The 14,971-nt window shown below is 41.4% G+C and overlaps 1 protein-coding gene across 1 annotated transcript in view; it reads left to right on the top strand.

Moving 5' to 3' along the window:
- Positions 1-14,971, top strand: part of LOC147018698 (uncharacterized) — a 119,388-nt gene that overhangs the window by 19,567 nt on the left and 84,850 nt on the right. Inside the window, exons 2-3 of the mRNA XM_085898638.1 lie at positions 1,793-2,010; positions 4,895-5,010. Of these exons, the coding sequence (XP_085754764.1) occupies positions 1,793-2,010; positions 4,895-5,010 (334 nt within the window). The remainder of the gene's footprint in view (positions 1-1,792; positions 2,011-4,894; positions 5,011-14,971) is intronic.

Below are 14,971 nucleotides of genomic sequence, written 5' to 3' on the forward strand. Positions count from 1 at the left end.
GCTAATTTGCATATTATTGACCTAAATTTCAATGTTATCAAATTGTAAGTGGATTTATCATGACCAGTGACTCTAAAAACGTGGGTTTGGACACCTCAACCAGGCTGTTTGGATGCTTACTTCTGGAGATATTAAGAAAAATTGTTATTTTGATAATGGCGACTGCTAATTTGCATATTAATGAGCTAAATTTCAATGTTATCAAATTGGAAGTGGGTTTATCATGACCAGTGACCCTAAAAACATGTGGGTTTGGACACCTCAACCAGGCTGTTTGGATGCTTACTTCTGGAGATATTAAGAAAAATTGTTATTTTGATAATGGTGACTGCTAATTTGCATATTAATGAGCTAAATTTAAATGTTATTAAATTTTAAGTGGGTTTATCATGACCAGTGACCCTAAAACATGGGTGTAGACACCTCAACCAGGCTATTTGGATGCTTACTTTTGGAGATATTAAGAAAAATAGTAATTTCGACAATGGCCACCGCTAATTTGCATATTAATGGATTTCTACAAAAATGCTCAAGGGTGCCAGAGTGGCATCAATCGGAATATTCATTCAGATGGTCTGGTGATCACAAAAATGCAGAAAAAACATTGTGCGGACCCAAATGCACGTTATTCTGGCCAACACTCGGACAAATACAAAAAAGAAAAGGTGGCATTTATAATTGAGGGTCAGTACCCATTGAATCAAGAAAATTAGCAAATATCAAGATCTAAAAAATGAAGTCAAAATATCCTTGAAGCTGAAGATCATAAAAATTGTACCAATGATAATTATTATTAGAGCAATGGGAATGACAAAGAATAACCTCATGGAGATCTCACAAACCATGAGTGGGAATATTACTACAAACGAACTACAGTTGGAAGCTGTCTGGGGCTCCTGAGAAGATCCTGCTGAACAAAACTTTGAGAACAAGAAAACTTCACAACTTGTTCCATGAATCGTGACCCCTTACTGAAACGGAGGTGGATACTTCAAGACCTGGGAGGACTCTGTTCCATCTTCTGAAACATGCATACATGGAGATGACAACCAAAGAAACACACGCACACGCACACACACACACACACACACACACACACACACACACACACACACACACACACACACACACACACACACACACACACACACACACACACACACACACACACACACACACACACACACACACATACACACACACACACACACCATGTAGTGGAAAGTTAATATGCAATTGTTGTGATTATCCTTGAAAACATAACTCTTCCTTACTCAAAAGTTCCATCATGGCCTTGACTGGAGCATGAAAAGTCATACAAATAACATAACATCAAAAACAGTGTTTTATTTCCCACATCTGCTTTGTTTTTTGTTTTTTTTATTGGCAGACATAAATTTACGATATCGTGATGTGTGAAATTGGATACGTCTTGGATATCACCCAAAAAATGTATTAGGTTTTCATGACATAAAAGTGCATTCATCCAACAGGGAACTTAAGTCATGTTACCAAGTTCTCCTTCAAACCACAATCGCTGTGAAGGAGAACTGTGCACTTTTTGAGAATTTTATTTTGTATTTTTGGCTGACTGATTTATTTTGATGTTTGCTGGTGTTTACTTTATGGAGTTGAACCAATTTCCTCAAAGGTTATCCAAAATGAAATGTTTGATGTGAAATGTACCTTTGGTGGACGGTAACTTTGCAAACAATGTGAAGAATGTTAAGTGGTGATCTTCAGTGGTAATTCCTCTGTTTTCTCGATTCCTCTATCCTTCGACTCCCTCCAGTTTTTGCTAAAACAACGAGCACCAAATACTAATCGTCTCAGTTGGTGCTCCCATGTGCCGGGTGAATTCATGGCCCAGCTTCGCTTCCTGGCCGTGCAGGCCCAGTTTGCTGCATGTCGGGCCCACAGTTCTCCAAATAAATCATGCACGGCTAAACTGCAGCTTGACAAGGAACAGCACTGCCGGAAGCTTCACATTATGATGATGCTTGCCATGAGGTGAAGGGTTATGGCCTGCTTAGAACTACAACTTTTGGGTTCAGGCCTGGGCCTCTGTCAACATGCTTCAGGTTTGAACTCAGTCCTCAACTTGGCTGGTTCACACATTTGGTGTTCATGTATATACTATCCTTGAGTGTCTGCTCTTTATAACTTTTGAGTTTTAAATCATACCGGTTATTAGAGAAAACGTGCATATGAATCATACATGTCTCATGAATGTAATGTTTTTATATATATATATATATATATATATATATATATATATATATATATATATATATATATATATATATATATATATATATATATATATATATATATATATATATAGAGTACTGTAGTGCATATTAATGATATTTTTTTATAAACTTAAATACTGTTGAGTGCTTATGATAAGGGGATTATTTTGGTGGATATACACCAGGAAGGATCCAAATGAGGCAATGTAGTCAACTACAGGGTGTTTTTGTTTTTATTTTATTTTTTCTTTAATTTATGGGATCACTAAAAATTTTTTTTAATAAAGCTTGAAACAAATAAAGCTAGAAATCTGAAATTTCGCATGCAGCATTCATACGAATCAAAAATACCAATTCATTAATCAGCATCCCTGTCTGAGCAACATGGCATTGTACAATGTGTATGAGAAAGTGTTCATCGTAAAACGGTACTATGAAAGTGGTCATTCCATTGTGACTGTACAAAGGAATTTTTGTAAATAATTTGAAATGTGTGATGCTCCCAGTAAGAAAACAATTTTGAACCTGGTTCATCAATTTGAGGAAGAAGGAAGTGTAATTGATTAAAGGTGAAGGCAAGGTCTTGAGCCAAATCAAAACGTTGTGAGTTCTGCAGACAACCATAGAACAAGAGGTCCATTCCGTTTCTTAGGCTATCCTGCAGGCCGTAGTGCAGAATTACATCACTCACCTATGGCATGTGCTGACATACAGAGGAGGGCTCTTTTTAAATATGTTCTTCAATGGGATATGAATATCCTCCTCCTCCTCCTTCATATGCAGCATAAGCCTGTGGGTAGCATCATTGGCTGAGGGCGCAGCTATGCCGCTGATCCATCCATCCATTGGGACCATACTCTGTGTAGAGCGTCGGTGCTGCCTAAGCAGTCTCCTTGGCTATTGGGCACAATCCTGGACGGGTCACCACTCGGACACAGTATACCAGCATGCTGGCACTCATTTTGCCGACCTCGGAAGGATGACAGGCAGAGTCAACCCCACCTGGTATTAATTCAACAGCCGAGGGGGATTTGAACTCAGGATCCTAGGATTCCAAGCCCACCACCCTAACCATCAAGCCAACACCAAGCATTATGCCGCTGATGCAATTCCCCTATTACCAGTACACTGGTACTCATTTTGCCGACCTCGGAAGGATGACAGGCTGAGTCAACCTCACCTGGTGTCAATAAAATGGCCAACAGGTGCTCAAACTCAAGACCTTAATATCCCACGCCAGCCAGCTGAACCACGAAGCTAACACCAGGCTTGGTATGAATATCCAATGTTTAAAGCAAAATTCATACTCCGAGTTTTATTTGTTCCAAGATGATAAATATTTTTAATAGTCCAATGAATAAACTAGAACGGCACATGCCTCCGACAGGCTGAACATTTTACATTTTGTATCCCACTGATAGGCCGGATCTGTATCCTGACGTTAACCAATATCTAATCATCTTGTTCTTGTCATCTACCCAACTCATCCACCAAGTTTCGTCCGAATCCATCCATAACTGTTTGAGATATCGTGCTGTATATTGTGTTTGGCTCATTCTCTCAATGGTGAAGAATCACTTAAAAAAAAAAAAAAACTAGAAGGGCAGTCGGTAGAGCGCATACCTCTGCCACATTATGCCTGATCCATGAGAACGTATGGGGCCTATTTAACGAAACCATTGATAAGGAGCGGCAGGCTTGGCAAGGGATTAGTGATCGGTTATATTAAACATCGCCTGGGGATGCTCGGAGTGTCAAACAATGTGCGAATTGGACAAATTAACTTTTTTTTTCGCAGCCGGAACTGCTGACAAGGTCAATTCTGCAGTTTAAATTTTGAAATTAGTCTCAGGTTAAGAGATTCTCGATTCTATTGCATATCCGTAAATGAAAGTCTTGAACACTGCCATCTCCGGGCATTTATCAGCATTGTGATGTATCCAGCGATTCACAGGTTTGAAGATGTGGCATTCAATGATATGAGTGAGAAAAGTGGAAAAAAAATTTGAGCACTTTATTAAGAAACCATTGTGGCCTGTTCCATATCAAGGAATTTTTTAGCAGGCCAATCAAAATGGCGAATTAAGACACTAGCAAGGTGACAGAATACCTGGTGTTGGCTTAATGGTTGGGATGGTGGGTTTGGGATCTTAGGATGCTGAGTTCAAATCCCGCTCAACTGTTGAAAAAATACCAGGTGGGGTTGACTGTCATCTTTCTGAGATTGGCAAAACGAGTGCTAGCTTGTTGCCATCCTGTGTTGAGTGGTGACCCGTCCAGGATTGTGCCCAATAGCCCATGAGACTGCTTAGGCAGCACCAACGCTCTGCACAGAGTATGTTCCCAATAGATGGATGGAAGGTGCCAGAGGGCTCACTCAGGGGTTGACCAAGGATGACACCTTGATAAAGGATAATTAAATAAGGCTGATAATTATCTTCATAAGGGGTGTTTTTAATTAACCCAAACACCCAATTTTCATTCACTCCCTTGGATTTCCCTTCGTATGCATGCAAAGTTTCAGGCCGTTAGATTTCATGGTTTTGGAGTTATGGAAGAGACAACCTGACACCCCACTGACATTTTTTATTGTAGGTTTGAATCTTGGCCCAGCTATTAAAATGTCATCCCGTGTTTCACAGGCAGGGTGATTCATCAAGGTCTGTGCCATCCATCGAATGGATTCAACTGGGCATCCAATCTGATGGCATTAGTTGTTGGACGTTGAAGACATCACATTGTCCTTTGCGAAGAGTCGGTGAGCTACCGCAAGCACCATGAAAAAATTAGAAATTCCTGCCCGAACTACTACTGGTAAGGCAATGGCAAACCAACCAGTACAACCCTTGCTAAGAAACTGTTTCAGCAGCACCGACACTCTAACAGAGTATGGTACATCACAATCAGAAATGTATGTGACTTTGGAGGCTTTTGCCATGAATAACGTTTGCTAAAATGTTTAATTTTGTGAAAGACACATTAATGAAGGGACAACCATGTTTTCACGACTGTGTCCTCGAGGATGAGATGCTTCTTCTGAGCTGCACCAGATTATGGTTTGGACTTTCAATTGAAATCATACTCAGTATTTGACAACTAGCGGTAAACATGCAAACCAGTTTGTTTGATTGGATCCTAACCCTGGCTGCATTTAGGTGCAGGATGTTAAAAGTCCCAGGATGTATTTTTAAAAGCTACATTCCATGTTTCTGCTTTTGTGGATGATTTGAGATTTGGCTATGGTATAAGCATAACGGGCCAAATATACTCGACACGTGTCGTGTCATATTTACCTTGAGATGGTTATGAGTGTTGACTTGTGGTGGCAGCGAGACAGCACTTGTAAAAACTTGAGTGAATTTGGACACATGCGGGAGATTCCACTGATTTTTACCCTCGCCGAAGGAGAAGGTATTGCTTCCAGGAAGGTAGATGGTAGATGGAAGGTAGATGCCAGGAAGGAAGGTAGATGCCACAATGATATTGCATTTGGGTCCATCTGTCTTTTATTTGTCATCTGTCATCCATCTTTTTATTGCTCCAATGCAGTACTGTACCTATTTGGTCTTCCATTTGATTTGATTTGAATTTATATTAATTCCATTCTAAATTCAATTCAATAATGAATAATAATTTTAAAAACGTCATGGGTCAGGGTCAGGTGTCCGATCAAAATGGGGTTGCATCAAAGCAGGACGTCTTGGTACCCGGTCATCACTGCCAGCAGTTATAAAGTGGCAGTTCCAGTTATGTCTCGTTCATTATGTAACACACAAGTACACAGAATACACCACACGAAAGCAGTCCTGGCGAGGGTCTGCAATCTCTGATTGCTCCTTTTTCTTGTTGAAGTTGCATTGTTTGCAAGAAGCTCAAACGTTATTTCGAAGAGCTGTGATGTTGAGTGCAAAATGAGCAATGTGTTGTGGTTAGAGGTTTGTAATTGTAGCGAAGAAGTAATAACCATGTAGATGCAGGAAAATGGTTGATAGGAGGGAGAGGAGGTTGGTCAGGGGCAGTTGAGCCCAAAGCAAAGGAAGCCGTGTCAGCTTGTGTATGTTGTCACCCTGTCTTGTCGTCAGCTGACCGATATAATCGAATCAGACATCGGAGGGAAAGGAAGGAAAAGGGAAGTTCGTGGGAGGGGAACCACAGGGTCATGGGGTGAGCCCTGTGGGGTTGGGTTAACAGTGAAGTGCAGCTGAAAGCGGGTATATACCTACGATACACATTTGTGGGCTCTATAATGAGAACCATATGGTAACTATAGCCTTGGCACATGCCACATGAGTCAGCCTCACTTTCCCACTCCATTCTCGACGTATTTTGCTTTCTCTGAGTTCGCCTGGAGTTGTGGGGGTTGGGCCGAGGTTGGAGTGGGGTGGGATGTCTGGGCAATGAGGGGTTGGGCCTGGGTGGAGCGAGGTGTGATGTCTGGGCTTCAGGAAGTGAACGTGGGTCAAGAGCCTCTGCCACAGGATGTCAGCAGCAGCAAGAACTCTAAAGAGAAATAGGGATGTTGGCCCAAGCTACCAAGGAGTGAAAACTGGATTGCACGTTGCAACGTTCGTCATGAATGTAGATGCCACTAAAAAGCATCGTCTTTTCCTCCATATCTGTAACCGTGCGCAACAATGCTTGACTTGTGAACCCGCAACCCACCCGCTTCACTGGTGGGTCTCCAAAAATGATTGGAATAGAGTTGTACTTCATAAGTCACACTAATACCTCGTTTACTCGAGAAAGCATGTTTGACCCAGTTTAATTAATCGACCACAAAGCCATTAAAACCGTATCAACAACTTAAACCCACTATTTAAGCCCATGTGCACAGTCTCATTCTTCTTCACCTCCAATGTGCGTAAAACTTCATCTTTTTCACTCACTCACATGGTACCAGACCATGGACAGCCTCCACTTGGGAATAAATTGGCTCCCCATTGATTAATAATAATTAATAAATACATTCTCATGTACTCGATTCAATAAATTTTCTTTTCTCAGGATCGGCTTTATACTTTAATTTGCATTTGTAAAATGGTAAATGAATTTCTCACAATGCTTTGCAACACCCCAACCCAATCGTGTGCAGGATGCAGCTGTTGGTTTGCATCATTGTTGGGAGTGTGGTTGTGCTACTGATTCAGTGCCCTGTCCTGTAGGTTAGGACAGGAATTTGTAATCTGTTCAGGGTGCCTGCAATGGCTCACCTACCTTTCATGAAGGACACCGTAGGATCTTTAACGTCCAACAAATAATGCTGACAGATGGGATGCCTAGTTTAACGTTCATCCGAGAGATGGCACATACATTGGCTCCATGTCACGCACCAGGGTGATAGTTTCGAGCTGGGCCAATATTCGAACCTAACCGAGATAGCTCATGGGTGCATGCACATACATCTAAGCTATCTTGCCAGCCTGCTTTATGATGTATTGAGCTATCTTGTACTACTACTACTATTACTACTTTTGCTGTTGCTGCTGCTGTAATTGCCCAGTTAGTCTCACCTTATTGTGGGGTCGGCCATGCTGTATATTGTATATTTATATCAGCAAGAAATGATATATCAGATCGAAAGAGTCTCCCTTAGGTGATGTCCCTTTTTACTGGTATAACTGGTATAAATATTTAAAGTGGTATAACTTGTTCAAATGTAAATGCATAGACTGTGGCGGCATTGGTTTCAAAGCAAGATAAAATGGCAGTGCAAATGGGGTATGGGATATACAAACTGATATGGTGTTGGGGGCTGGCAGGATGGATTAGAGGTATGCACACTCATCTCTAAGCTGTTGAGCCTGGGTTCGAATCTCGATCCAGCTATAAACTGCCATCCTGGTGTTTCACAGACAGGGTGAGGCATCAATGTGTGTGCTGTCCTTTGGATGGAGGTGAAATGGGTGTCCCATCTGCTAGCATTAGTTGCTGGATGTTAAAGACCCCGTGGTTTCCTTCACGAAGAGTAGGTGAGCTATCACCGGCATCTTGAACAAATTCCAAACTACTGCTGGGAAGGCAACGGCAAACAACCCAGTATAACCCTTGCGAAGAAACTGCTTGGGCAACACTGAAGCTCTGGAATAGAGTATGGTACGTCATTATCAGAATGGTGTTGGGAGTATTTTACTGCTGTATTACAGTCACTCTTTGCTCATAAAATTTCCATGATTTATCAAATTTAGAATGATGTTCAGCTTTAACAGATTGTCATTCGGTCAAATAGAGGTTTGTTAGAGGAGAGGTCTTTAAACCCAGAAAGGAAGGAAGATAAGAAATGCTGGATTGATCCTTGGTCCTGCAGAATTGACAGATTGACAGATTGGTATTTGTGTTAGAGCCCTGGCAAACAGGTGGATGAAAGATGAAGGACAGCGAAGAGATATGCTGATTGATGGACCATTTGGTGGTGTGCAACTCCCACGTGTGCACTGCACCCACTGGTGTGATCTGACTGATCTATGCTCGATGTGATCCATGCATGATGGAAAGGATTGTTATCTCCTGAAAGAACCGGACTGAGCTTTGGACTAACTCCCCATTTCCTCTCTCTCACTTTTGGATGACCTTCAATATTGAATGCAACTTTCAATGAACTCTAGGTTCAGGGCTAATGTTTGCTTACTGTCCCTATACTTCCATCACAAAGCAGTGTTGGTTGGGCTGTAAACATGCTTTATATGTAAATCTATTGACCCTCTCTTCCACAATCATATGTCGTCTTCTTTTCTCCATATTTTCACTCCCTCATGATCTCCTTCACATTTTCTCCCTCCAACCTCCCATCATCCAACTTTTCCCCATCTCTAATACCTTACATCCTCTATCCTCAGTCTTCTTTCACTCAACGTCTTCCACTCTCTCCCTCCCGCCCGTCCCTCCCAAATTTTTTGCCAGCTCCATGCATAACATGCAGATGCTACAAATGCGTATATTTTCATCGCTTTTTGATCGTATGAAGGGTGTTCTTGGAGCAGCTCATGAAAAATTAGTTGCAGCTTTTCTTAAGTTTCCTTTGTGAGCAAATCAAGTGTGTTACTGATCATTAAACTTGGATCAATGTCTGTGCATGTTCTCAAATCCTGCTTTGCTACTCTTGCTTCTTTAGAAAAAAATATATTTTTTCAAAAATACAAAGTTGAGGCTCATGGAGGATCGAGTACACATAACGGATCAGGACGTAACAAAACAACAGGAACAGTATAAAGAGGGGAAACACACCAACAGCAGGTATGATGGACAAAATAGAGGGAGACTTGGAGAAACGATTAAGGGATGTTGGGGAAGAATGAAGGCAAGGGCAGGACACATGGGGTGGACAATATGGATTCAGAAGTCTCAGGAAGGAAAATCAGGAAACTTGGAAAGAGGTGGGGCTGAGTTACCCTTTCCTGCACAGTGGTCCTGTGAAGAGGTTTCCTTGTTTTAGGACTAGGTGTGGGTTTTGCCAATTTTTCCTCCTCTTCTTTTTCACTGTAGCCCTTCACATTTAGTGGCTCTCAGCCTTGTTTTAAAAAAAAAAATTCAAAAAATAAAACGATGGCTCAACGGAAAGAGTTAACGGAGTTCCATTGAGGAATAATAATCAGTTGGGAAAACTTTAAAGGTTTTCCTCTGATTTAAAGGGAAAACTTTATGCATCTTGCGTTAGAAGCGTGATGTTGTATGGCAGCGAAACATTGGTGATAAAAAAGGAGGATGAACGGAGGTGTGAACGGAATGAAATGAGAATGGCGAGGTGGACATGTGATGTGACAATGAAGGATAGGAAATCAAATGTGGAATTAAGAGATAGGTTAGATATAGAAAGCATTAGTGAGGTTATGTGTAGGGGTAGGTTGAGATGGTTCGGACATGTGGATCGGATGTGGGCGGGTAGTTGTATGAAGAGGTGTATAAATATGAATGTGAATGGAAGGAGAGCTAGAGGCCACCTGAGGAAAACATGGATGTGTTGCTGAAAGATGATCTTAGAGTTAAAGGCCGAACAAGAGGACGAGCAAGGGATCATGCAGCCTGGAAAGCAGCCATTAGGTGAACCACGGCTTACACATGCAAGCATGGAAATGGCCGTAAAACGACGATGATGATGATGATCATGATGTCAGTGAGGACATCCATCAGGAATATTTAAACTCGCGTGGAGTTATCACCAAATTCATGAGGAATGTTACCATGAAGTGGAAGACAAGTAACATGAAACCTGACTATCCATATGGCTGGCAATCAAAAATCATTGAAGAGGGGAGAGATCCCTGTGATGGATTGTTTAATGCAACAGTCTGACCCCCTCAATCACATCAAACCTTTCTGAAAGAGATCAGCGAGGTAGTGACATGTCAGGCAAGTACCAGTGCGGTGTTGAGCCATTACTTAAGGCCCAGTCACACCTTGACGTTTTAGCCAGCTTATGCCGATTTTTGGAAAATTTGTCTAAAACGCTGGTACACGTCGAATACGTTATGGGTAAGTTTTGATAACATTGAGAGCACGCTGAAAAACACTGCCATACGTCGTAGTACGCTGGCTTTAAACGTTGTACTTTTCGGTTGTCCACAAATTTTCCATGCTTGAAATTTTAAGACTTATGCCAGCGTATGACTCGCACGTTCCGCATAACGCTGGCCAGAAGTTGTAGGCATGTCACGCGATCGGTGACACACGTCGACACACGTTACTTGTAAGTTACTCATAAGTCGAAACACGTCGAGGTAATGTTTAGCGTACCCGAAACTTATTTCAAACCTATGAGTTACGTGTTGTACTCACGTTACGCGATCGGTGACACACATCGACACACGTTACTTGTAAGGTGCTCATAAGTCGAAACACATCAAGGTAATGGTTAGCGTCAGTGTTCCAAACTCCCTGGTTTTTATATATATATATATATATATATATATATATATATATATATATATATATATATATATATATATATATATATATATATATATATATATATATATATATATATATATATATATATATATATACTTCCTTCCTTCGGTATGATGGTGATTTTGACACTTCGATTTCTAGTGCGGTTATAATATAATATAATATAATTAATAGGCTGCCACTCAACGATTTAAATCATAACCACACTGTACACTGAACACCGTCATACCGAAGAAAAAAAAAAACCGGGAGTCTGGAACACTGACGCTAACCATTACATTGACGTGTTTCGACTTATGAGTACCTTACAAGTAACGTGTGTCGATGTGTGTCACCGATCGCGTAACGTGCGTACAACTTATTACCATCGCATGTGGAGCATGCGTCATATGGCAAGTACGTCGTAAAATTTTCAACATCTTTAAAATTACAAGACGTACTCCATTTAATACGACGTATGATAGCGTACTTTAGCGTTCTATTCACGCATACCAAACTTACCTATACCGTATTCGACGTGCGCCAGCGTTTTAGACGCATTTTTCAGAGGTCGGCATACTCTGGCAAGATCGCCAAGGTGTGACTGCGATGTTGACACTTCCATTTCTGCGGCAGTTATGAGTTGAATCGTTGTGCGGCAGCCTTTCCATAACCTACGCCACGTCATCGTTGGCGATGCGTGCAGCGCGCTATGCATAAGTTAGACTATCGTTGGGCATAGGTTGTGAAGGCCGACAACAGGTTCAGCATTCGTTGGTATAAGTTATCTATAACACAACGAAACGTTCTGTGTCCGTTACTAATATGTTGTGCATAAGACCAAGTCGTTATGACTACGTCCGAATCTTTAAAAAATACATCAAAAGTTCAATGTAAGCCAGCGTTTTACATACATTTTAATACGTTGCCATTGCTGGCTAAAACGTCAAGGTGTGACTGGGCCTTTATTAAGTGTGCATGCACACAGGTCTTTCATCTCTTTCCTCAACACATGGCAGTGTGTGAGTGATACAGGGAATGGGTACACAGAAGCCTCGAAAGGTGGAAACATTTTGGGGAGCGACGAGTCCAGGTAAATGTTGTTCAAGTTTGATTGGAGGGTCTGCGGGATGTTTTGGGGTGCCAACTATGGGCTTGACAACAATGACAAGAAATTATGAATGAAACCTTTTAGTGTTTTTTTTACTTCCCAAAAGGAGGTGGCTCATATGTTCTATTTCTGCCTTGCATAACCTACTCCAATCTGATTGACTCAATCCTGCCATTTCCTAAAAGCCAATGGTATAGTGTCCTTGATCTTGGCCATTTACAGTATTATGATTCGTTCCTCATCCCATAAGAGCTGACCTCTTCTTAGCCATTCCAATAAGCTTTCTTTGTCTGTCCTCAATCTGTCCAACACTATCTTTTTTAATATCTCCCTGTTCTTTTATCATTCTCCCAGTTGTCGATGTTTACCTGCTGATATTTTGCTTTATGTTTTTTTGCAATCATTGGGGCTATAATAATTGCTGTTTCGGTTTCATGTGTGACACCTTCTATTTGCACCTGTGTTTGGGAAGTTTTTTGTGTTTGTGTGTCTGTGTATGTGCTTGTTTGCATTCCTGAACCACTAGAATACCAGATGGACTGAGTTGATAACTGGTGGTTGTACTTGAGGAGTTGGTTTTATGCAGTTAAAAAAAAATAATAGTTTACGGTGGAGGGAGGACCACAACAATTCTCTCTATGTATATGTATCGTATAGCACTGCCGATAACGTGTTACTGATTCAAGGAACAGATCTCCAAATAGACAGTGAAATAGAAAGAAAGGAAGAAGATTGACATTTTTGAAATTTTTAAATGTAGACAAAGGTTAAAAATTCTATGAACTGCAAGAAGAGCAAACGAATCAGTGTTTGAAGAAATTACACCACAATGATGTACATTTGAAGTGCTGATGCAAAAACAAAAACTGTCAAATTTTGGACACATCATGTGTGCAAAAAAAACCAAAATCTTTTACTTGGAACATGTCTTTCAATCCTGACAAATCTCATACCCTCACCATGTCTCTCCGAAAGGATAATCTGGAACCCACCCACCCCCCCCCCCATCTACTTTCTCAACAATCCACTTTAAGAAGTCCTTTCATTCAAGCTTTTGGGTCTCACTCTCTGCCATGATCCTTCCTGTGAAAGCCACATCTCCAAGCTGGCCTCCAAAGACAGTCGCTGACTGGGTATACTACGTCGTGCAAAGTCCTTCCTTAGCACACCTGAGCTCCTTACCATTCACCACGCTTTCATCTGCAGTCTGATGGTGTACTGCTCCCCCCCTCTGGGGTGCTGCTCCTGCCTCACACTCAGCTCGACTTCACACTGCGGAAACCAAAGTTTTTCGGATCATTGGTATCTCACGCGATGAAGCCGAGTCTTTGGTCTCTTACCCTCTTACCAGAGACAGGTCGGTGGTCTTTCTGTCTTCTACCGTCTCCTCTCCGGCCTTGCCCTCCTGCTCTGTCTGTGATCTGTCCCCCCTATATGTCCTCAGGGTGCTCATGGTCTGCCAAAAACCCCCTTCTGGTGAAACTGCCAAAATCAAGAATCGCTGCTCACCTTCACTCTTTCATTCCCGCTTCTCGAACAAACTCCCACACTCTCTTCAATCCCACTCCTCCCTCCAAGTCTTCAAAACAGCTGTTCACCACCATCTCATATCTTCCCTCTTTCAAAATCTAGATCTTTACTACCCCCATTAATCCACCCCAAACCCACCTCCTTCAAATTCCCTGCTGTCCTTCCTAAAAGTCCCTGTAGTAAAGGCTGCAAGCAAGCTGTCTCTACCAGAACCTTGGGAAGCAGTGCAGGATAAGGATGTTTGGAGAAATCTGATCATGAATGTCACCAGAAGTCAGACATGACTTGACGGAACTCGATGACTAGATAGCACCGCCTGGTGGAAACCGCCATAGACATCATAGAAGTGGGTGAATTAACACATCCATAATGATGGATTATAATTTGCTTGGAATTAATAACATTGTTTGTGTCTTTTGTTGTCAGTAATGTATATGTTGTCATAATCACAATGCCTGACAGATTGCAGCATATTTTTCACCTGTTTGCCTGGAGAAAATGACGAGATGGTCTGTAACTTCACTGTGATGCTATCCCATGCGGATAAGTCAATGACCTTGGCCACTTTGTCCAGAAGAAATCACCTGGGAAAATCCTTCTCCTCTTATCGCTTTCCGTCCCGTCTTTTAAACTCACCACCACCAATGTCATCCACTTGCAACTTTCCTTTGTTGAAAGTTGAACTATGTACTTAAGTTGACCTCTTAAAATGAGGCAACAAGTCCTAAATGAAGTTGTGCAATAATGCATGGAATTCTTGACCCCTCCCCACAATCCTTCACTTCTCCATGTATTTTCCTTGCATCCCATTTCCTCCCCTTTCCTCTCAAACTCCACTCTTTTCATTCCCTTCCCTTTACAACCTACATGTTCTTTCCTCTCCTCTTGTCTTTTATTCTGTCTCAATACACTTGTTCCCAAATTCAAATTCCCCTTAGGTACTCAAATTGGTCCAAATTATCACTGAAAATCTCTTCTATTATAAAATCAATTATATGGCTCTATATACTATTAGATATTGACCAGGTAGAATATTGTTGCATATGCAAGGAGCTGATTCCCGTCTGATCATTTTATACCGATACATTTTGAGCATCAGGTGTTCGACCTTGGAGAGCAGAGCTCACATCTGTGATGCAATCTGGCTCATAAATTAGGCCTTTTTATGCATTAACTGATAGGAGATTAACCTTTCTTT

This window comes from Eptatretus burgeri, chromosome 10, assembly GCF_056783735.1.
Source record: "Eptatretus burgeri isolate ZD-2024b chromosome 10, Ebu_testis_v1, whole genome shotgun sequence".
Classification (NCBI taxonomy): domain Eukaryota; kingdom Metazoa; phylum Chordata; class Myxini; order Myxiniformes; family Myxinidae; genus Eptatretus; species Eptatretus burgeri.